This window comes from Drosophila arizonae, chromosome 5, assembly GCF_054131065.1.
Source record: "Drosophila arizonae isolate 15081-1271.41 chromosome 5, UAZ_ARI_1.0, whole genome shotgun sequence".
Classification (NCBI taxonomy): domain Eukaryota; kingdom Metazoa; phylum Arthropoda; class Insecta; order Diptera; family Drosophilidae; genus Drosophila; species Drosophila arizonae.
In genome coordinates, this window is record NC_142925.1 from 2,819,880 (window position 1) to 2,843,720 (window position 23,841).

The following is a 23,841-nucleotide window of genomic DNA, read 5'->3' on the forward strand; positions in this document are numbered from 1 at the left end:
GGCTGCTTAGCCTACAGAGCTCAAAACGAAAGTAGCGCATTGCGAGGATAACTGTTCTACGCTCAACATCGACATCGTTAACTTCGCTCTTCATACACATCAATCAGCCAATCAGCGAGAGCACTCGCAGCGTGTGTGTGTGTGCGTGTGTGCGTGCGTGCGTGGGTGTGTATGTGTGGGGTTGGCCGCGCTCCGTTTCGCTCTCTTTAACTCATTGTGTCTTCTGTGTATGTGTGTGTCTCTGTGCGTCCATAGCGGACTATGTTGAAACCGAAACGTTTGGCCAAACAGAAGCCCAAAGCGAAACCGGTAAGTGCAAAACTCTCTTAAATTGAAATCAAAACTAAATTTTATAGAAAACAAAAAAAGCTCTATCATAACCTTAATTAACCCTAAACTATTTCAAATTTCTAACCAAGTAGAACGCTCTCTAACTCTGTCTCTGTCTCTCTGTCTCTCTCTACCAACTCTATCTAACCCAAATAACGCATATTTTTAATTAATTTTCGCTTCATTTTCGGCTTCCCTATTTGTTCGTTTCCAAGAAAAACTTTCTCTCCCTGCTAATTGCCACATTGACTGACTGCCAAACTGCTTTGTTGTGAAAGCAAAAAATAAAAATAAGATATATAAAATTAAGTTTAAAGAGAAAGAAATGTTTAGTCTTTGTCTTTGCCTTCAATTAAATAAAATTTCTTTTCTCTTTAATTTCGTTTTTTTTTCGTCTTTTTTTTACCATTTCAAAGTTTTTCGTATTTGCTCTCTTTCTATTTTCTTTGGCACTGGCCTTGAAAATTTTTCTACGTAATGAATAATAATAATTAAGCATTAAACGTAGTTAACTAATATTCGTAGTTAGATTTATTAGTTTCCGTTAAGTAGTTATGCTAGCTAACTGTTCTGTAGCTTGCTTTAAACAAAAATAAGTTGAGTTGGAATTATATAGAAATTAATTAAAAGTTCGCTAATTGTTAAGCCTGAAAGTATGCTCTTAATTTGTGGCTGCTCGCGCTCACTCTATCTCTGTCTATCTCTCTCTCATAAGATAGCTCAACTGCTATCAGCTTATCTCAATTGTGACGTCACTTTGCCATTGGCAATTCGGAATCGGCATTTGTAGTGCAGCAGCTGCATGCAGTAAATTCTATTAATATCAACATTATTATTACAGTTAAGTTGGGGCATTAAAACTTTGTTCGCCCCTTGCACCCAAGCAATTTCAAAGTTTTTAATGAAGTTTGTTTTTCGCCTCAAACGATCGCAAAGAGCGCTCGCGCACTTGAGCGAAATGGCACAAGCAACAACAAATACATTCGAGCAGCCGCTCTCTTCGCTCTGAGTTATTATCTATGTATGTACTTGTTGCTGCTTTTGTTGTCATTCGTTCGATTGCTTGTCATTCGATTTCCAATGTGTGTGTGTGTGTGTGTGTATGTTAATGTGTGAGTGTGAGTGTCTCTTGGCTGTGTGCGCTTATTTGCGCTTTTAATTAACACAGTGTAAAGTTAGAATTTTCCAGCCGGGGTCAGAGCCTCAGTCTGCCCAGGGCCACAACTTACAAGACATTTGTAAATTACTACGGGACTACGAGTTAGAGAAATGGGAGAGGATGGGGGAGTTATTACGTATTAAATGGCCACGCAGCCCGAACTCGCCGACCACGCCCCCACACGTTTGCACGTGGGATGGCTGCAGCGATCGAGTGGCGCGGCTAAACGCACTCCAGATTGCTGGGGTCGGGGCTACAAAGGCGCATAGCGGGATGTTAGTGGGGCTATTCTACTACAACTGGTGGACCGCAGATCGAGGAACGCCCAGCGTTGACGCCGGCGTTCACTCCAGACCACGCGGTTTTGTGTGCCAGAGTTTTGACCGTCTGGCGCACAGGATTGCCCTCGTGCTAACCACCGGTTAGTAATGTTAAGATTATTAGTGGGTCATTATTACCAAATCAACTACGAATGAGAACACAACCATTTCTAAATACATTAACATTTTATTCCATATTACCTCGTGTTTCTTACCCCTCGCCTATCCGTTTATTATCTTCTCTAATGCCGACCGTTCGCGTTGAGTGCTCAAAACCAATTCAAATCTGCGCGCAGCTTTCAAGCCTTTCCTTGCGCTCTGCAGATTTCACCACGCGACCAGCAATGCAATTCACCACCGCGAGCTTTCGAGCTGCATGGTTGCATTGCTGATCGCGTGCCCGCCCACTCATTTGAATTTTGCTTACTATCTAAAGCTAACGACTATGATACCTTTATCTACTTACTTATCTAACAAAACAATCGATAATTCAAATATAAACTTAACGACTATAATCCAATTCATTTCTTTTCCATTCACTATCTTACATACTACGAAATATAACCTACTAACCAACTTACTTGCTACAAAATATGGCCTACTTCTAACCTACTCACTACAAATATGTCTTAATGCTAACTTACTCACTACAAATATGTCTTAATGCTAACTTACTCACTACAAATTTCTGTACCCTCGACCGCTATAATGCCAAAAATGTAAGGTGGGCAAAAAGGCCACCTTACACCCCCCCCTTACTTCGACGGAGCGACTGTGACGCCCCCCGACGAATTGATGGTGCGGTTGTCAAACTCTCCTTAAGCTTCTGCAACGCTTCCTCCTGCTCCTCGCTCCACTTCTGGCCCTTCTTTAGCAGCTTCGTCATCGGTTGTACCAGTGACGCGAAGTTTGGTACAAAGCGTCGATACCACGATGCCATCCCTAGGCACTGCCGCAGCTCCTTGAGATTTGAAGGTGATGGGAGGCTCTGGATCGCCTCGACCTTCGCGGGATCAGTACAAATCCCCTCTCCGCTTATCACGTGGCCAAGGTATGCCAACTCCCCCCGAAAGAAACTACATTTCTTTCTGTTGAGCCTGAGATTGGCCTTTAGCAACCGCTGGAAAACTTCCTTCCGGTTGGCCACGTGTTGCTCCTTCGTCTCTCCGATGACCACTATGTCGTCTAGATACGCAAACGCGTGAGGCTCCATGTCGGGCCCGATGACCGTATCCAATGCCCTCTGGAATGTCGCCCCCGCCGAATGCAAACCGAATGGCATCACTCGCCATTGGAACAATCCTCTGCCTGGTAGGGTGAACGCCGTGTATTCCCTGCTATCCGCCGCCATTGGGATCTGCCAGTAACCGCTCTTTAGATCCAGCGTGGATATGAATCGTGCGTGTCTTAACTTCTCCAAAATGTGAAGAATCCGCGGAACAGGATTCGCGTCCGGGACTGGGTTGGCGTTGAGCTGTCGATAATCTACGCACATGCGCCAATCCCCAGTCTTTTTCTTGACTAAGACTATGGGTGCGCTGTGTGGGCTCTTCGACGGTTCAATCGCTCCAGCTTGAAGCAGCTCGTCCACCTGTTCATTGATCACCTTTTGCATAGCCGGATTTTTAGGGTAGTACCTTTGCTTCAAAGGCTTGTCGTCCTTCATCCGGATGCTATGCTCAGCGATGTGCGTCACGCCCTCGAGGTCCTCGAACAATGCCGACTCTGCCTCGAGGAACTCCTGCAGTTCTTTCTCTAAATCATCCGGCCACTCCTTACTATTGGGCGCGGATCGTTCATATCCTCCGTACTCGCTCTCCGTTGCTTCTCTCGTCTCTAACTCATCCGGCCACTCCTTGCTATTGGGCGCGGATCGTTTGTATCCTCCGTATTCGCTCTCTGCTGCTTCTCCTGTCGGTGGGCCGCCCTCGGGCTCACCTTCCTTCTCTAATTCGACTGATTTGAACTCCGGCGACCACTCCTCGGGTCCGCTCCTCAAGTCCTCGCTCTGTTTTACAACTCTCGCGGGAGGCTCAGCTCCCCTTTTGTCCTCCATTATCTCGCTTCTGTCCTTTTTATCTCTCCTTGTCGCTGGGAGACTCCCTCTAAGTCTCTCCTCCGGCGTTCCCTTTTCCATTCTTTTCCTCTTGTCTCTGCTTTTCTTCCCCTGTTTCCTCTCTCCTCTTTTCTTGTCGGGCGGTGCGCCTTGGCTCGACGATTCCTGAACGCCGACTGTCGACACCGTGATTGCCGACCTCGGATCCTCCATCGACGTCGCGGCCTCGCGCGACACCTCTGGGCCCGACTCCTTCACATATACTTTAGTGAGCTGGCCTTGCTCTCCAAAGCCGCTGCTGCCTTTCTCTACTCTTCGTTCACTCGGTGGCGACGCCCCTTCTCCCACGTCGTCCACCATCCTCATTTCCAGCTCCGCGTTGCCACAACGCACCGTAGCGCCGATGGCGCATAGAAAATCCATGCCGAGGATGACATGGTCTAGCATGGTCGGCATTATTAGCAGGTTCGCTTCCGCCGTCTTTCCAGCCAGACTTACGTCAGTTTTCACCATTCTCGTCACGTCCAGCGCTGATCCATCGGCCAGCCTGATCCGCGACTCCACTTGGCAACGCTCGCCCCCTATCGTCCGTCGGCGCACGCAGTCCTCACTAACAAAACTGCGTGTAGCTCCAGTGTCGATCGTGGCAGTCATCCTTTGACCCCCGACCGTTACCGACGCGACGATCTTCCACTCCTTCACTCGGAGCGGGTTCCTCTCCTCATCTTCCGTTTTTAATTGGCGCCGCTCCGCTCTCTTGGAGGGCGCCCTTGGCCGTTTCCCGAGCTGTCTCGTTCGCAGCACTCCCTCGCAGTCCGGCCTTGCTGCCCGCAACGCCAGCAGAACAACACTGGCGCGTTACGACATTCTCGCGCGAAGTGTCCAGGTTGTGCGCATCGATAACAAACTCGACTTGGCCTGGGTCCAGCATCCTGTGACATCATCCGGCTAGTTGCCTCCGCCGACTGCGTCGCCACCGGCGTCTCCGTCCGCCCTTCAACTTGTCCTCCAGATCGGGGAACAGATGTCTTTGCGCGGAAAGGATTATTCTGCCGCGCCTCCACTGGCTTGGGCCAGCCGGTCTCCACCGTAGCCTTCCTTCCTTGTTCTCTCTGTTGACTCCTCACGTTCTCGAACTCCGCCGCCATCTGGGTCAGCTGCGATAGAGACGAGAAATCGTGCCTCCGTACGTACAGTCTGTATTCCGGGGATGCGTTCTCGTAAGCCCTGTTCAACTCTTGGGCCGGGCTGTATCTAGCCTGTCGCATCAGGAGGCGTAGCTCAATCAAGTAGTCCTTGAAAGGTTCGCCCTCCCGTTGCCGGCGCGCCCGGATTTGGTCCTCCAAACGCTCGAGGTATTGAGGAGGTAAGAAGAAGTCCAAGAACTCCTTCTTAAATTCCAACCAGGGCACATTTCTTAGCCCACTGGTCAGGAACCACTTGGCCGCCTTGTCTACCAACACCTCGCTTAGTGCCCTCGGCATCCTGTCCAACTCGATCCCATAAGTTATGGCTCGCTCTTCCAGGATCTCGATGAAACCGAGGGGATCCGATCGACCGTCATACTTCATTCCCCACTTCCTGACTTGCTCGGCGATATTCCACGGCGGGTGCCTCTCTGGTGGCGGTGAGAACACTGGAGGCCGACGCTCAACACTCATCTCGCCTCCATTGCCAGATCCCTTCGACTTTTCGTCCCTCCGGCTCCCAGCCATGCTGCTCGCCGTCGGCACGCTAAGCCTCAGCGGCGCCGTCGAAGCGGAACCGCTCTCCTGGATCTTTCGTAGGTCGGGCTCTGACTTTTGGTATGCGCGGCTGCCCATGCTCGACATCGCGCCTCCCGAAGAGAAACGTGCTTCCCATTCAGTCAGTCGCCCTTTGACTTCCGCCGAATAGCCACCGCCCTGGATGTAGGATGACAATCTCTTTCTTAAATCTTCCACGCGGCCCTCGTCGTCAAGGCCGAGATCTCGTGCAACCGCTATCAGTTCCTCTTTGCAGCGCTGGTAAACCCAGCCGACGCTTAATCCCGAAATGTGGGGTGTTGCTCCTTCCATTATTTACTAAAATTTTCTTTTCTTTCTTTATTCTCTTCTTTCTTTTCTTTCTTTTCTTTTTTTTTTTTTTTTTTTTTTTTTTTTTTTTTTTTAACCTTTCTTTATTATTATATATTTATTAATATTTTTTTTTTCCTTTTTTTTTCCCAAATTTCCTTATGTTATACAATTTTGTTTGTCTTAATCTATTTTATGTTACATTTATTCTAGTTTTGGTTTACTTTTCTTTATTCGTCTTAATCTATTTTACTCTCTCTTATCTTCTTCTCCTTAATGTACTTCCTTTTATTTCTTTTCCTTATTTTTCTCAATTTACTGTATTTCTCTTTCTTTGCCTTTCTCGGTTCGCTTTTATCTTTATTTTGCTTTCTTTATTATTCTTAATCTCTCTTGCTTTATTTCGCTTTTCTTTATTTCTTTTTTTTTTGTTTCGTTTTCTTTATTTCTCTCAATCTATTTTATTCTTATTTCGTTTTCTTTATTTCTCTTAATCTATTTCATTTTATTTTCCTTTCCTTTATTGCTCTTAATCTATTTTGTTTTATTTCGTTTTCTTTATTTTCTTAATCTATTTTGTTTTATTTCTTTCCTTCGTTTTTTCTTAATCTATTTTGTTTTATTTCCTTTTTTTTCCTCTCTTTCGATTTTACTTCTTAATTGATCTTGTTCCCCTTCCCTTTTTTTTTTTTTCCCACTTTCCGTCCGCTCATCCCACTCAACTTTATCCCTTTATCCTAGTTTGTTCGCTTCAACTTGCTCTGCTTTCACTACCGTTTTACTTGGCTTACTCCTCTTCTCTTTACTCTGGTTAATTCACTCGACTTTCCTGTCTCTACTTATTCCGCCTTATTTTATCTCCCTTTACTCTTATCTTTATTACTCCGCTTTTGTTCTGATTCACTCCGCTTCAGTTCTCCTTGCTGCATTTTCTCTTCACTTTATCTCATATCGCCTCACTTCATCTCCACTTGACTTGGCTTCGCTTTGTCTTCTTAACCTTGCTGTGTTCCGCTTCGCTCCGTTCCAGTGCGTTTTATTTTATTTTATTTTATTTTATTTTATTTTATTTTATTTTATTTTATTTTATTTTATTTTATTTTATTTTATTTTATTTTATTTTATTTTATTTTATTTTATTTTATTTTATTTTATTTTATTTATTTTATTTTATTTTGTTTTATTTTATTTTATTTTATTTTATTTTATTTTATTTTATTTTATTTTATTTTATTTTATTTTATTTTATTTTATTTTATTTTATTTTATTTTATTTTATTTTATTTTATTTTATTTTATTTTATTTTATTTTATTTTATTTTATTTTATTTATTTTATTTTCACTGGTCTCGGCCCACTGTCCACTCTCACGATCAAAATCGCCTCATCTCATATGCGCATCGAAAATCGCCCAGTGTCACATGCGCATCGACAAAATCGCCTCATGTCATATGCGCATTAGCAAAATCGCCTCACGTCATATGCGCTTAATCACACATGCATTCTCTTTCACGCGCAAGCTCATCTATGTCAAAATTCACTCAGTGTCATATGCGCACAATCACACGCCTACGCTCAACCGATTGCTCTCTCACTCTCTTGATCTATTCACGCATACATATTTATACATTTGCACTGGCCTTCTCGCTTGCACCTATGCATATATACACATGCATGCTTACCCTTTCGCCTATGCACAAAATTCTTCACTCTCTCGCCAAGTACCCTTCACTATTCACACACGCATATAAAATTGTCATAGAGAGAGTGAATAGCAACACGTTTAATAAAGCGCACATGTATATGTATATATATATGTGCATGTAAAAATTAGTGGTGAATATCTTGTAATGCGCGCATAGACAAATGCGCACATATATATATGTACATATATATATACACATACATACATACACATATCTATGCACGCTTATATGTGCGTGCGCTAATACCCTTCACAATTTAACTTCCTTTTCACTTACTCTCGTTTTACACTCTTACCACCTCTCTTCGGCCGCCTCTCTTCTCTCTCGCTGGATTTCGGCAATGTTCGCGACGCTGCCCCCGCGCGTGCATATGCTTATGCATATGCGTATTCGATTTACGCTTCTGCGTAATATTTGCGCGCGCACTGTACTTTTTCTTCTCTTCACTTGACACTTCTCGAAATTTTTGCCCCGACCCCGTGGCCGTCGTAAGGCATATTCGCTTTAAATTTTCACGCTTTTCGCGAATGTTCTTAGTTTCCCCTCCTTTTATTCACTTTCACATGCCCACTACTCTGTCCACATTAACCGCCACCAACAATTTTACCATAACCTCTATTTGGGTATGCCGGCGGGATTTTACGCCGCCCGTATACCACACTCTCTCTGGCCCCGCAGGTCCCTGCTCGGGCGCCACTTGTAAAGTTAGAATTTTCCAGCCGGGGTCAGAGCCTCAGTCTGCCCAGGGCCACAACTTACAAGACATTTGTAAATTACTACGGGACTACGAGTTAGAGAAATGGGAGAGGATGGGGGAGTTATTACGTATTAAATGGCCACGCAGCCCGAACTCGCCGACCACGCCCCCACACGTTTGCACGTGGGATGGCTGCAGCGATCGAGTGGCGCGGCTAAACGCACTCCAGATTGCTGGGGTCGGGGCTACAAAGGCGCATAGCGGGATGTTAGTGGGGCTATTCTACTACAACTGGTGGACCGCAGATCGAGGAACGCCCAGCGTTGACGCCGGCGTTCACTCCAGACCACGCGGTTTTGTGTGCCAGAGTTTTGACCGTCTGGCGCACAGGATTGCCCTCGTGCTAACCACCGGTTAGTAATGTTAAGATTATTAGTGGGTCATTATTACCAAATCAACTACGAATGAGAACACAACCATTTCTAAATACATTAACATTTTATTCCATATTACCTCGTGTTTCTTACCCCTCGCCTATCCGTTTATTATCTTCTCTAATGCCGACCGTTCGCGTTGAGTGCTCAAAACCAATTCAAATCTGCGCGCAGCTTTCAAGCCTTTCCTTGCGCTCTGCAGATTTCACCACGCGACCAGCAATGCAATTCACCACCGCGAGCTTTCGAGCTGCATGGTTGCATTGCTGATCGCGTGCCCGCCCACTCATTTGAATTTTGCTTACTATCTAAAGCTAACGACTATGATACCTTTATCTACTTACTTATCTAACAAAACAATCGATAATTCAAATATAAACTTAACGACTATAATCCAATTCATTTCTTTTCCATTCACTATCTTACATACTACGAAATATAACCTACTAACCAACTTACTTGCTACAAAATATGGCCTACTTCTAACCTACTCACTACAAATATGTCTTAATGCTAACTTACTCACTACAAATATGTCTTAATGCTAACTTACTCACTACAAATTTCTGTACCCTCGACCGCTATAATGCCAAAAATGTAAGGTGGGCAAAAAGGCCACCTTACAACAGTTTGAGCGGTTTTGAGGGGAAGCAAAACAAAAAAAAAAGTTTACTCAGTGCTCGCCGCGACTTCGAAGGCGCCATGTGAGTGAAGTTCTTTAAAGCGGGTGAATTATTTTTGCGTTTTTTTCTTCTTTTGCGTTTTCTCCTTCATGTGTTTACCTCGTTTAATTTGTTTGTTTTGTTTTGTTAAACGATTCGTGCGCTTTGATGTTTATGTGTGAATTGAGTGAAGTGTATCAGAAAATAGTTATTCGGCTGCGGTTGCGGCTGCAGTTTTAGTGAATCAAGCAACTGCAAAATGTATTTTTTGACTAATTGGACGTTTGTAAGTAGAAAATCTATTCAGCTAAACATTTTTCATTGATCGCAATTGTATATTGCATTTAATTGACTGAATTTATTGACTTGAAGCTATTCGCTGCATTGTTGTTGTTATTGACGCGTAATTAGTGCGAGCGACGCGAGCGATTTGGGAGCATTAATCAGCAGCTGTTTATTGCGCTCCCACCACTTGCGCTATCAGCACTCGCCGTCCCGCTCTCACTTACTCTCCCTGCTTGTGTGTGGACTGCGCTCTCTTTAGCGGTAAATTGTATATTTACGCTCATAGCGTGTTAAAAGCTTTAAAGTTGACTTGCATTCAATGCGGTTGCAGTCCGTCAGTCTAGCTGATCCATCAGTGGAAGCCTTTGCTGCTGCTGTCGCTGCTTCTGATGCAGTTCATCAGCGACGCCAGCTTCACTTTCAATTTTCCACTTTAACGACTTCCGATGCAGACGACAGCAGCTGAAATGGCAAGAAGAACAACAAGAGCAACCTGCTGGTGCAAGCGAGGCAAGATGCTGGGCAATAGTTGAGGTTTACCGTTATGCACGACCTGAGGTGATGTGGATATTAAGTGGAGTTTATGCTGGTGCGTAAGTTTTATTGAGTTGACCCGGTTGCCCTGTTGCCCTGTTGCCATGTTGCCAGTAAGCCAAGCTAAACGCAATAGAAATTTATGTAAAAGTAAAAGGGCCTTTCGCTGCTGCTGCAGTTGCTGCAGTCGTCCTTACCATAGTCTCTTTCTTTCTCTCTCTCCCGCTCTCTGGTTTCCTTGTTGCCAGGCAACTGTCAATCAGGCTGCGCTTCTGCTGTTGACAAATTGGCTGCTGATTTATATGTATGCTGCGTTCGTTACAGTTGCTGTTGCTCTGCCTGCCTCTGCCATATGTGTGGCAAACAGGTACTCTTTAGACCTTCTGGCACTCAAGAACGTAATTTATCTCGTGCAAGCCACTAATAAGCCAATTGCACTTGCTAAAACTTTCATTCCGCTCTCTTAAGCTCAAGAGAAACTTTTGTAATTGGTGAGATCATGTGCGCGTATGTGTGTGTGTGTGCGTGTGTGTAATTGTGTACATTTGCGCTAGAGCTGGCTGGCATACAGAGTTCACTTTGTTGTTTGAGTAGTTCAGCAGTTCAGTTCAATAGAACTTGTTCTTCATGTTGCGCAAATGAACTGCACTCACTGCTCACTGATCACAGTCAATTGAACTTATTTTGAACCACTTGACGCATCTCTTATGTACGCAAATATTGAACTGCTTGTAAGCAGTGCAAATATATCAACTGCGTTTATGCAAATTTGTTTCTGATGGACTTTAGAACGAAGCAAGCGTAGAAATGGAGAAAGTGAAGAAATTCTTGGAAATAATGTGCAATTATTTGGCTATAAAATCGTGTTGGCCTGTGTAGCAGCATCAGCACATCTGTGGCTAACGCATGGCTTTGACCGATTTTAATTGGCTGCACACACACACACACACGCATACAGTTATGTGACCAGAGTTGGAATGTTGCAAACTGCTGCTGTTGTAGGTGTTAAGCTTTGTTATTCGTGTGGCACTGCAGCCACAAGTTACTAATTGAGTTTTTAGATGAAACAAATTCGAACTGCCAGCAAACATAATTGGCTTGAATGCATATAGGCTGGAAAGTTCAATTAATATATACATACATACATACATATATCTCTCTATATATAATAATGCAAAATTGTGAAGTTAATCAAGCGCGCGATGCAAATTTTCCGCTGATTAAATCTGTTGCTTCGCTCTTAATTAATTTCAAATGTTATAACTTTTCTCTCGTTGTCTTCTCTTTCATTTCTCTCGCTCTCAATTATTTAGTTGCTGTTGTTTTTGTGCACTTGTTTTTTTTTGCGCCCACTCAAAACTTTTCATTTTTATGCCTCGGGCGCACATAAAATGTCAAAGCTTTTAGTTTAATGGGCAGCCCAAGGGTTGGGGCAGGCGGGGCTATAGGTACGTAGGGTTCGGGGCGGGAGGGCTGGTCGGTTCTTTGAAATAATAAAAAGATACTGTACTTGAGTTTTAAATGGGGCAGCTAATGTGACCACATGCCTGGACAGTCTGGTCACATTGTGTGGTATATATATACTGACATTATGTTGCGCCACGGGCGAAAATGTCGAAAAAAGCATATCCTGGAACTATTGTGTGAGTGGGGTATATCGTTTGATATGTGAAGATTCCTAGAATTAAAATGGATGTCAAAATGGGTAACGAAGATTCTTTATTATATACAATATTGATTGTAGCTAATTCGAAGGGATAATTAAAACTATAATAATTTGTAAACTGTCAATCAACTTAGAAATTTATAGTGTATTATCACATAAGATGTATACATATAAGAATATATAAAATATAACTTAGCTTCCGAACTTATCTAGAATTAGTTTCAATAGTTGTACTATAAGAGATGTATGAAAAAATGAAGTTTAATAAAAAAGTAAAGGAAGTAATATTATGAACCACATTTTTAGTTTAATATTTTTATAATGTAGAGCGTCAGATTTGTTTTTAATGAAACGGTTTTTATACTGAAAATTATATAGATATATATTAATTTGAATAGTAGCTGACAATTGCCATTGTTTCAATACGCACATTCAGGATATAGACGGCTTTATGGGGTATGCAAAGCCTCATTGTACACGCCCATAACAATTACTGTTTGACCTTTGTGGTTATTCTCGCTCCGTGTTTACTGAGGTGTTAAATGAATCATTTTTATTGAATAATTAATTTGAATTTTATTATTCAGATATTTGCACGGTAAATCACATTTTATTCAAATAGCATTTCTAGCGAAATAGCTGTAAATAATTATGGTAGATGAACAATAAGTGGTCAGAAAATATAATATAGATATGCCAATGTATATTTGAGCGCGTGAAATATGATATAGCTGTTTCCACTCTCTATTTGCTTAAAATTCACATTGAATTGAATTAACAAATATTGCATTAGTTCCCATTTTGTTTGCCTTGGCTGTCTGCAATTTCCATTTGCCACAATTGGTGGCAATGGCAAGTTTGATTGTGGCAGCAGTCAACGATTTTGATAGCAGTTGCGTGGCGCTACCTAAGCTCCTCTGTTGCCCTGCCACAAAATGTGTAGCTAACTGTGTTTGTCATTTTTGCCTTGTCTGGGTAGTTAAAGGGGTATATTGGTTTGTTGTGTGGAATGAAAATGAATGAATGGAATTAACTGAAGCAAATAACTATTCTTCGTTTGAATAACTTTCTCTACATGATATATATACGAAATCGGAAATCCCATTTCGGAAAACCTGTTGAGTTTGAACGAGTATTGCGCAGTTGCAGGCACTCGATTTTTCACATTCCAAGTTGATGTATTTTGTGTGTGTTTGTGTGCTTGTGGCGGCAATTGAAATACTTGTGGAGAGTCTCCACTTAGTGCCGTGTGGGCGTGGCAGTCGGTGCTAAATGCTGCTGTGGCAACTGTTGGTGCAACTGCATGCGGCACTTAGACAATGCCACAAACCGCAGTCGCATTTCAGCTGCAGCAATGAAATCTAAACTGTTTGAGGAGGGTAGGGGGTTGGGTAAGGTAGGGATTTTTTTGAAGAGCTGGGCCAAGTGTAGCACACCTACTCAATTTTAGCTTTGACAAGTTGCACATGTTGCATGTGCCACACATGCGACAAAAGTTAGTTGTCCCAGTGGCTGTGGGAGTCTGAAAAGTTTTTGAAAGGAAGAAAGGACGAGAATGAATAATATATATTGTATTTTATTTAGAATTCATTGGTAAACTTGAAATTAGTAGTATATGAGCTCATGATGATATCCCCATCATGAAAGTCCTCACGGGAATGAATTCTTCACATTGTTTATATGTATATGTATTTTCATTTTCTTTTATATATGCGTAGGTGAGTCTCTGTTTATGTTTTGCAGTTTGTTTTTGCAGCTGCGCTTGGCACAGTGTCAACTTTTTTTGAGTTTAAAAATACCCCGCAGTCAATAAACAAGTGAGCATATTCAATAGGTGTAGAGTGCAAATAGAGTAGTAAAAAAAATATAAAGTTTTTTTTATATAACAGCTAGTTCCAATAGTTGACCCTCGTAGCATTTATTGATCTGCTTTCGCTATTATGATATGAAAGCATATATATGGCTATATGCGTATCTAGCAGCTATAATTCTTATTTTAATAAAGTAAAATATTATGTTATTAACCTATAGAAACAGTAGAAATGGTATATATACTATAAACATATTTAATATAATTTCTATATGAGCGGTTTGCTATATAGACAGGGTATCTATCAGTTCCCTTCGCTGCAGTTTCGTCAGCTCTATTGGACATTAAAAAGTTTTAAGTATACATAAGTAAGTTTTGTGTAGTATATATGTATGTATTCAAAAAAGAAACATTTAATACGGGGTATTCACCTGTTATATGCTCCATAAGTGCGCCGAAAAGTCCATAAAGTCTATAAAATATTTTAAAGCATACTTTTGGGCTCCGAACTTTTAGCCAACTTTAATCATAATCACGTAATTTGAAAAAAAATCTGCTCACGCTTTTAGTAAAGTTAAAGTTGCGTTAAACACAAAGTTAATTAGTTAAAATAAAAAATTTAATTTAATTTACTTTTAATTTTAATTGTCAAAGTCGCAAATTCAGTCAAACGGCAAAGTGGTCTTGGTAGTAAGTCGATCGGTCAACAGACAAAATGCGTTGCCCCTGAAGTAAAATCATAACCATAATAATAATAATAATAATAACAATAATAATACTAATAGAGCAATTTCTATATATGTATATATATATCGTTGACAGAACTCTCAACTAATTCAAGTACAATAATGTTTCTCTTCTTTGCTTTAACACTGAAATACAACTACTCTATATACACTTTGCTTCAATTAAAAATTTTGTACATTTCCTTTGGAGTTTCTCTTCAAATTTTTAACACACACGAAAAATATTGAAAATATTTTTTTATATTAATTATTTATGAATATATATTTTTTTCACATATTTTTTTACTTCACCACGAAATAACACTATTCGAAAAACTTGTTGTGTGTGTGTGTGTCATGCACCTTGCAACAACAACAACAACAACAATAACGTCAACAACAAATATGACCTGTCAATCACGCATCAATCAATCAAAAAAATATATATGTCAATATTTTGTTTGCGTATACAACAATAAAAATATATATTGCTGTATATATGTCCCATCAATAAAAAAAAAAAAAAAAAAAAAACACACGCACATATTAAAGATACCATGGGGACTGAAAAAAATCTGTTGGGGTCTGATAAATATAACTGTGCCCAGGGTAAGCTATATCAAACATATCAATTTCAATTTCAATCTTGATTTTCAATTTCAATTTCTTTTTCGTTTTTTATATTTTTAAACACTTTGCTGCTGTTTGTTTGTTTGTTATTATAATTGTCCACATATGCCTATGTTTCACTGTACCTTCTCGCATCAATCAATCACAAATCTGTTGTCTGTTCAGTTTGTACAAATTGCTTTAAATATTGTTTTGATTTGTATTTATGTTTGCTCTGTATACATATATATATATCTCTTTGTATATGTAGTTGATGTTGTGTTCTTCTTCTTCTAGGTATTGTAAAACTTTGTTTATATAAGTTTTTTTATACAATTTCTTATATAGTTTATGTCTATTTTTGCTTATTTTAAGTTTTGTTTTTAAAATACTCATAGAATTTAGTTAATATAGTGTATTTGGAAGATTTCTTAAATTTAAATATAGTTTTAAGTAAAAAAGCTCTAACTACCTACTAAGTACAAAGTAAATACATTAAAGACTCTATTGAAGAACTAAATTGAAATTAATTAAATAACTTTTACAAATTAATTATGATTTGAGGTATCAAATGAAATTCTCATCCTGGTGCCATCGTCTATTAGAAGTGCAAATGAATTTAAAGTGCATTTAATTATGCTCATTTCAGCTTGGCCACAAACTTAATTAATTTACGCCCTATTAAATTGCAATTGGACAATATTCGGTCAAATTTGACTAATTAATTGCTCCCTTTGATTGGAGCCCGGCTCACACTGTGCCTTATCAATTATGCCCGACAGAAAATGCTCAAGTGACACTAAAGGCAACATAATTTCATTTTAATTAAATGCATTTTGGTTTGGCCATCAGAGCTCCTCTACCCAACTAAGCTTAACTCGTTTCTCAGACGGCTTCGTAGTGACTAAAAATAGAAATTTAAATTCAAGTTTGATGCTGTTCTACGTAATGGCATTAACTGCATACTTCCTGGCCAACACACACACACATATACACAAACACAGCAAAAGCACTCACACACTTTCAGAAGCCAAATTGATTTGTTGCAGTCGAATGCATCGCAGCTACACAGCGCCAAAATGTCAGAGCGTAAAAGCGTGAGCGGCTAGAGATGAGCTCGTGTCGTGGCAAGGAAATGGGAAATGAATTTAACACCCAACTGATTAGATTTGCCAATGAAAACACAAGTTAAATGACTAAATAAATTGATTGAAATATATACAATATTTAAATATTTAGAAAATGCCTTAAAAATGCGATAAAAAATATGTAAATTAAATAATTATAGTAACCAAGCAGAACTTTAAATCATTTTTTAAATAAATATTTATTAAAAATAATAGATGAATCATAAATATGAGTAAAAGCTTCAGAAATTATTAACTCAATATATTTATAGAGAATATAAATAATATAATTAAAATATAAAATAAATAAAAGCTCAAGATAATAATAAATGAAATGAAGCATAGCTAGATTATAAATAATTATTTAATTTAAACGCTCGATTAATTAAGTGATTCATTAATAGTTTCTATTATTCTGTATGTAAAATATTGCAAATTTTGCAATTACATCTTAGGTCTGATAAAAGCTTTAGAAACTCCTTTAAACGCTTCATACTCCATTCACATAATCACGCTGCCATCTCTAACAGTTGAGCTGGGTATTAAGCCTTTCCACTGGTTATGAGTTTTCGCACTTGTTGCTGGACTATTTTTGGCTGTGTAACGAGAAAGGCTTATCTAATTTGAGCGCTCAATCGTAAACGCCTCAAACAAACAAAAAAAACCTCAGAGCTAGCTCCTACGCCCTGTCTCCCTCTCGACCACACGCTCTCTCTCTTTTTCGGTCTCTCTCTCTGTTTACCAGCCTCTCTCGCTGTCATGCAAATAGTGCATTGTAAATAACTCGCGTTTTATCAGGAGCTGACAGCTCTCTCTCTCTTTCGCTCTCAACTTGCTCTATCATCTGGCTGTTCCCGTTAGCAGCATCGCTGGTGCGTTTCAGTTGAGATTCGCGTGCGAGCTCACAAACAGCCAAAATAAAATAAATAAAGCAAAAAATGCAACGCGGCGTAATTAGCGCGAATTAGTGAAAACGCAAGAGCAAAACAACAGCAAAAACAACAACAACAAATACACCAATTAAAAGAAAACTCAATCAGAAAATATTCACATCCATTTTCCGCGAGTGCATTCGAATTCGAAATGGTTATCGACTCGCCGCACGCTGCTCACAAATATTTGCGTCGCATCTCGCGCGATTTCTCCACAGTGCGTCGCTTCAGCAATACGCCGCCTGTTGGCCCAGCCACGCCCCCGCCCACGACAGCTCCATCCGTGGATGGAGCCGATGCACTGCCCAGCACGCCGCGTGGCATTCGCAAGCGGCAACGTTTGCGTAAGCGTTCCTCCGTCTCATCGACGCTGTCGAAAGTTTTGATACTCAATGTGCGTGATTTGCTCAGAGCGCAGCCAGAACCAACACCGGAGGTACTTCAAATAGAAGCGGCCAATAGTAAACACAAATACTCAATCTATCGCTCCCCTCCCCTCCCCTTCTACTAATCGCAGTCTTATGCTGTCGGTTAGCCAACAATGGCAGGCTTTAAATGTTGATTTATACCCTGCGCTGGTGGAATGTGATTAGAGAGGGTATATTGAAGCTAGGGTTGCTGTGCGTATCGGCATGGGTTTGCTTTCAAATCGATACACAAATCGATGAGCGATAAATATAGATTAATATAATATTACTACGTATAATATCACATAAAGCTTTAGTATAACAACTCGAAAATCACAATAATAATATTTAAATGCACATTTTGGTGAATACTGAGTTTCGATAATTATCGACTAATCGAATCGAATAACGCGAGCAATCTATTATAATAATATTTAGTTATTTATATTATAATATTATAATAATATTTAGTTGTTTATTAAATTCCGAGAGCTAGAATATATCAATAACTATAATATGGCGGAATCTGATGAAACCTATTTATTCCAACATATTTTTACCTCAAAAGCATAAATCAATAAATATAGAGAACAAACGTAACAAGGGCTGGATTAAATAATATCTCAAGCCAACAAAATTGATACAATTTGATAAACATCCACCGATAACATCAAGTATTTTTGCAGGGTATCTAACCGTTCGTGCCCTACATAACGTACTCATATATTTTTTTTCTTTCTTTTTCAACTGTTGCATTTGCTACGAGTTTTAGCGCCGCGCGTTTTGCGCTTAAGTCTCCCTCGAATAGTTTTTGCCATCCATTACCAAGTTTTTCCATTTGGAATCTTTTCTTTTACTTTCTTTGCTTACTTTTTGTTTTTCTCTGTTCTTTGCAACAATTCTGCATGGCTTTCGCTGTAGCTTGTGCTTCGTCTTAACTGCAAATGCGTCAAGTTTCGATTCGATATGAAAATCGAATTGTTCAGTTGACTTAGCATGCTATTATCTGCTATGTGTATCTGCATAGTGCATTAATCTTATTGTTTTATTGAAACTTGAAGTTTTTTATCTGATTTTGTAGCGATTTTATTACTTAGGTAAAGAGAAATAAAAATTTTATTGGATAATTGAATGGAGTAACATATGCTGTAGAGTTAAAGATTATATTATCATAACGAGTATTATACAGCGATATAGCCCGATGGCCAAGCTTTTACTTGTCTATAAATATTGTTTTTTATCTATATTATATAAACTAAAATATTTTTATATATATTTTTAATTATAACATTTTATTTATTGCTTTTTAAATATTTGTCATGATCTCTAGCTAATTTGTATAGACTCACTCTCACGGAGCACTGATAACTTATAGTGTATATATATTTGTATACTCATTCGGGCAAATAAAACGAGTATATTGGTTTTTTAGTTTATATGTTTTTAGTTCCTTAAGTAAAAACAAAAACAATGAAGTGATCCAATATAGTTAAAAAAAACTTCACAAAATTTCTAAAATTTCAAGCTGAAATTTTTATTAAAGCTCAATATAGTCTCTACATGTATATGAATTTTTATTTACTTGACAATTCTAGTTGTATTTTTAAAAGTGTATAACAAGACTCAAGTTTGTACAAAATACAAATATATACATATATACTTGATATATATTTATATACATCAATTTGTGCAAATCAACTAATTTAAATAAAATATATGTAAATTATTATATTTTATATATATTTTATTTAAATATTTTGTAGATGTGCCATTAAAATTCCAAAAATATTTTTTCCATTCAAGACAATAAACTAATACAAATTTTCCACCTCTTATTTTATTAAATTCTTGTATCCCCTGTATATATCTACATATATATAGCATCAGCCACGCAGTTGGATCGAGACAAACTTTCAGAAGCGCGAATGCATCAAGTTTATACCATGCCCAAAGGACGATACAAAGTAAGTGCCAAAGCGATGCAAATCCAATTGCGATTCATTTACTAATTAAGCCAGTGGAGTGCAGCGGTGGCCCCAACTAACGCAGTTAAGACAGCCCCCACGATTTGGCTCGAAAGTTGTGACCCAGTTTGGCGTATCAAAAAACAGTTTGCTGCAATGTATTTGGCCCACTTTAAAGTGGGTTAAATTCTGAGAGGGAGGGAACAGACGAACAGACGAATTGGGGGAATTTGTGTATTTAGTTTCATTTTTGGCGTTGGCATTTCATTGTTTATTATTATGGCTGGCAGTTAAACCAACTCACCGCCCCAACCCGCCCACCTCTGAAGATGCTCTCTCTAAACCAATTGAGATAAATGCGTTATAAACTTGCCTGCCAGCCTGTCTTGTCTGTCTGGCCCTTCCGCGCCTGACTCGTCTCGGCTTATTTGGGTGAAAGTTTTTTGTTTTGCTCAATGTTACGTACAGTGTGCACAGTTTATGACGGCTTTATGACTTTGCCCGACTGACGTTCTTATCAGGCAGCTGAGCTGCTTGTCAAATATTTGGCAACGCGCTTTTAACCCACAATCAGCTGCCTGCCCTGAGTTGGCAGCTCTCTGAGTGCCCTCTACTCCGCCAGTCACGCCTCCACTGCTTACTTGCCTATCCGCCCCGTCGCCTCCCACACTTTGTTGTTGTTATTGCAGTCACTTACAATTGTTGCCGCTGACAATTTGTGTTGACAATTGCTCGGTGGCCGCCCACTGAAATCTATTGCCAAACAGATGGCCATTTACCTTCTCTTGTCCTGGCTAAATAAATTACGCTATTTACACATGCTTGTAAATTGTCTGCGAGTGTGTGTGTGTGTGAGTGAGTGAGTGTGAGTGTGTTAAATATTATGCAAGGCTTTGCGTGTCTTAAATGGCTTGATTGATTGTATGCAGGATGGCACGTGTTGCATGTGCCACGCATAAATTTGCAGATTTATTTAATTTCAAGAGCTGAAATATAATTAAAGGGTATATCAGTTCTATAAAGAAAAGATTGGTGGAATATGTAAAGAGGGGAATCAAATTGTATGTATAGTGAGTGATAAGTGGGTGCCGTATAGAGAGATGGTGAGATAGAGAGAGTGAGAGACGAAGAGCGAAAGATAGAGGGAGGGAAAGAATGGTGAAGAGAGAGAGAGAGAGAGAGAGAGAACAACAGAGAGAGAGATGGAGATAGAAAGATCGAGCGATAGAAAGATAGACAAAGAGAAAAATAGGTATATAAAAAAATAGAGAGAATGGTATAAACAGAAAGAGAGAGACAACAACATCTGAAGCAATATGGAATGAGAGGAAAGGTGTACGAAAAGGTGTATATACTGTTAGAATGAGAGAAGAAAAAATGTTAAAGATATTTCACCTATGTGGAATAAGTTGAAGCATACCCCACGTGAGTCAATTTTAGGGTATCCTTGGCAGATAAGCCAAAGTTAAGCCAGGTACTGCAGTTGATTTATTCATTAGCCAATTGTTACTGAGGGATGCATATGCGTGGCTTGTATTAGTTAGCTGTAATTGAAATTTATTATTTAACAGGGCGAAAACTTTTGAGCAAATGCCAAGAGCAGCTAAGCAGATAAAGTAAGAGAGAGAGAGAGGGGGAGGAAGGAAGACCGAAAAAAATGACAAGCAAACAAACATGGTGCCTCAGTCAAAGCTATTGTTATGGCCAAAGACACATAGAGAGAGACAGAGAGAGAGAGAGAGAAAGAGAGAGAGAGAGAGAGAGAGACGGCGACAGACAGACAGACAAATGTGACAGCTTTGCGTATGAGTAAACAAAAACAACAGTGGCAACAGCAACAGCAGCAACGACAACAACAACAACAACAACAGCAGCAGTAGCAACAGGAACAAGACCACCCACAATAAGCGCCAACAAAAGAGCCGCACATGCATAAATAACGGTTTATTTTACACGTGAGGCTTGCCATAATGTGCGTGGGAAGCAAGCATGCTTGTGTGTATGTGTGTGTGTGTGCTGCCTCGTGTCATTTATACAACACATATATTGACAATAAATCAACACGTCGTACAACAATAACAGATATACACATACATACATATATCCGCCCACTCAACTAATTTGCTAGCAATATAAATATATATGTAAATATCTCCATATTGAGATGTTTCCTTTTTGGCTTTGTGCCACATCCGGTTGCAAGTTGACTTTAACTGCAGATTAACAACTCTTTTGCGTTTGACAGATGCTGCTGCGGCCAGGCTCAGATTACGCATCAGACGATTGCCGGCATCGAGAGCGGCTCGCCCGGCGACACCTGGCTGCCCACCAAGCACACACGCCCACAGCCCACCGATGCGTACGGCACAATTGAATTTCAAGGTGGCGCACATCCCACCAAGGCGCAGGTGAGTTCAATGGAGCCCATAGCCTGCTTAGAGTCATGGAAGTTCACAAAACAGCAGCTCAAGTTGAAGAACTATGCTCGGATCCATTAGTTGGGTAATTTTGCGTGACTAATCTGTAAATTGTAATTATAAGTAGTTTAGGTAGAAATTAATTAAATGGAAAAGTCAAATTTTCTTAGTATAACTACTTGAGTGGATAAGATAAATAATTGAGTAATTTATATAATTAAAATGTAAAAAAAAAAATTAATAATATCTATGTATATATATGAAAGCTAAAGAAATTAAAATAATTACTTAAATCAATCAATCAATATTATTAATGGAGTAATTAAAATCGAAATTTAAATAGCAGGCTAAAAATACAAATTTTAATTATTAAAATATTTTTGTTCCAAAATTATTGTTAACAATATTTCATAAGCAATTAAGATACTCAATTACTCAATTATAAATGCTCGAATAAATAATATGCTTAATATTTATTATAGAAATTTACCTATAAAATAATTTGATTACTTTTTACACAAACTGTAAATTTTTGCTTAAGCATTGTATTAAGTCTACCAAACTACCCAACTAGAATATATTCTGGCCACCCAGCTTGAGCTAGCTGTTTGAGTGACTTTTTATATCACGTGGCTTAAACAATATTCCACTTTGAAAGAAAATTTGTTGCGAGTCACTTTGTGTCTCTGGAGGCGCGGCTTTAACTTTTGCCAATAACTTGGCTTGAATACAGATATATATATATATATATATATATATCTACATTATATATCTACAGTATGTGCGTCTGTCATTTGATACACGTCCGGAGCTGCTGGTGCAGCTATTCACGAAGGAATGGAATCTGGAATTGCCAAAACTTTTGATCACCGTGCAGGGCGGCAAAGCCAACTTTGATTTGCAGGCAAAGCTCAAAAAGGTAAGCAAGAAAGGGCAAAAGGTGAAGCAGAAGTGAAAGCGTTCAACTACGCAAACCAAGTGTCCACTTTCACACGCTAATTGAATGGGATTCAAAAAAAAAAAAAAAAGAAAAAGAAAAAAAAGTAGAAGAAGAAATTCCTCAAATTTCAAATTCCGCTCTGTAGGAAATACGCAAAGGACTGTTAAAGGCGGCCAAAACAACGGGAGCTTGGATTTTCACGGGCGGCACCAATACAGGTGAGTCACTCGGATTCCATTTCACTTTTTACTACAGCCATCTGTTTTATGGCAACACTATTAAAGTCAACTTGAACGAAAGTTAAATAAGTTTCGAGCCAAAGAAGCTGAAAAAAACCCCTAGACAAGACAATAATGAAACCCGCTACAGCAACAGCAATAACGAGCTGAAGTTCAAGTTGGGCATTCAGTTGAAAATTAAATAAATAAGAATCCCAAGCGGATATCGCGCAGTCAAGTGATTGCACACAGTTTCCGTATTAACTGAGCGACACTAAATACCCTAACAAATGGGAGAACATTGAAATTTTGAAGAGTTTGGCTGGGATAGAAAACTGTAAAGGGTTTCGAGTTGCAAAATCAGAAAAGATATATTGCAAAATCAGAAAAGATATATTTAAGATTTCCATTTTTAAATTAAAATGCAGCTTTCATTTAATATATTTTAAAACTATATATTCCATAAAAATATTATGGTATACAAATTAAGAGTATTTTCTGGTGGAATTCTACATCTATTATATTTATTTTAATGCTGAATTTATGCATAGTTTCTCAACAGGATAATCTGAGCTTACTTTAATCTAGTTTTCTTTCAGCGCATCTGCTATTCGTTCTTCGCTTTCAACTTTACTTTTAGAGTCGTCCTTTTTTTTTGTCAGCTATCTTTTGTGATGCTGCATCTGTTATTAAATTTTAGACACGCTGCTCTGCTATGAACTCAAACCAATAGTACAAAAAAAAGAAATATATATATATTTTCTATATATAGTGAAAGTCAAAGTCAAG

The 23,841-nt window shown here is 39.3% G+C and overlaps 1 protein-coding gene across 38 annotated transcripts in view; it reads left to right on the plus strand.

Annotated features, from left to right (window-relative positions):
- Positions 1-23,841, plus strand: part of Trpm (transient receptor potential cation channel, subfamily M) — an 86,752-nt gene that overhangs the window by 34,294 nt on the left and 28,617 nt on the right. For 16 of the 38 annotated variants that reach the window (XM_089471035.1, XM_089471042.1, XM_089471044.1 and 13 more), the window contains exons 4-9: positions 2-309; positions 14,991-15,047; positions 19,395-19,477; positions 21,723-21,885; positions 22,673-22,813; positions 22,980-23,052. In XM_089471035.1, the coding sequence (XP_089327161.1) occupies positions 262-309; positions 14,991-15,047; positions 19,395-19,477; positions 21,723-21,885; positions 22,673-22,813; positions 22,980-23,052 (565 nt within the window). In that variant the 5' untranslated portion in view covers positions 2-261. Of the gene's footprint in view, position 1; positions 310-7,771; positions 9,705-14,990; positions 15,048-16,544; positions 17,543-19,394; positions 19,478-21,722; positions 21,886-22,672; positions 22,814-22,979; positions 23,053-23,841 lie in introns of those variants that run through there. The other 22 variants (XM_089471024.1, XM_089471027.1, XM_089471025.1 and 19 more) reach the window with 15 other exon arrangements.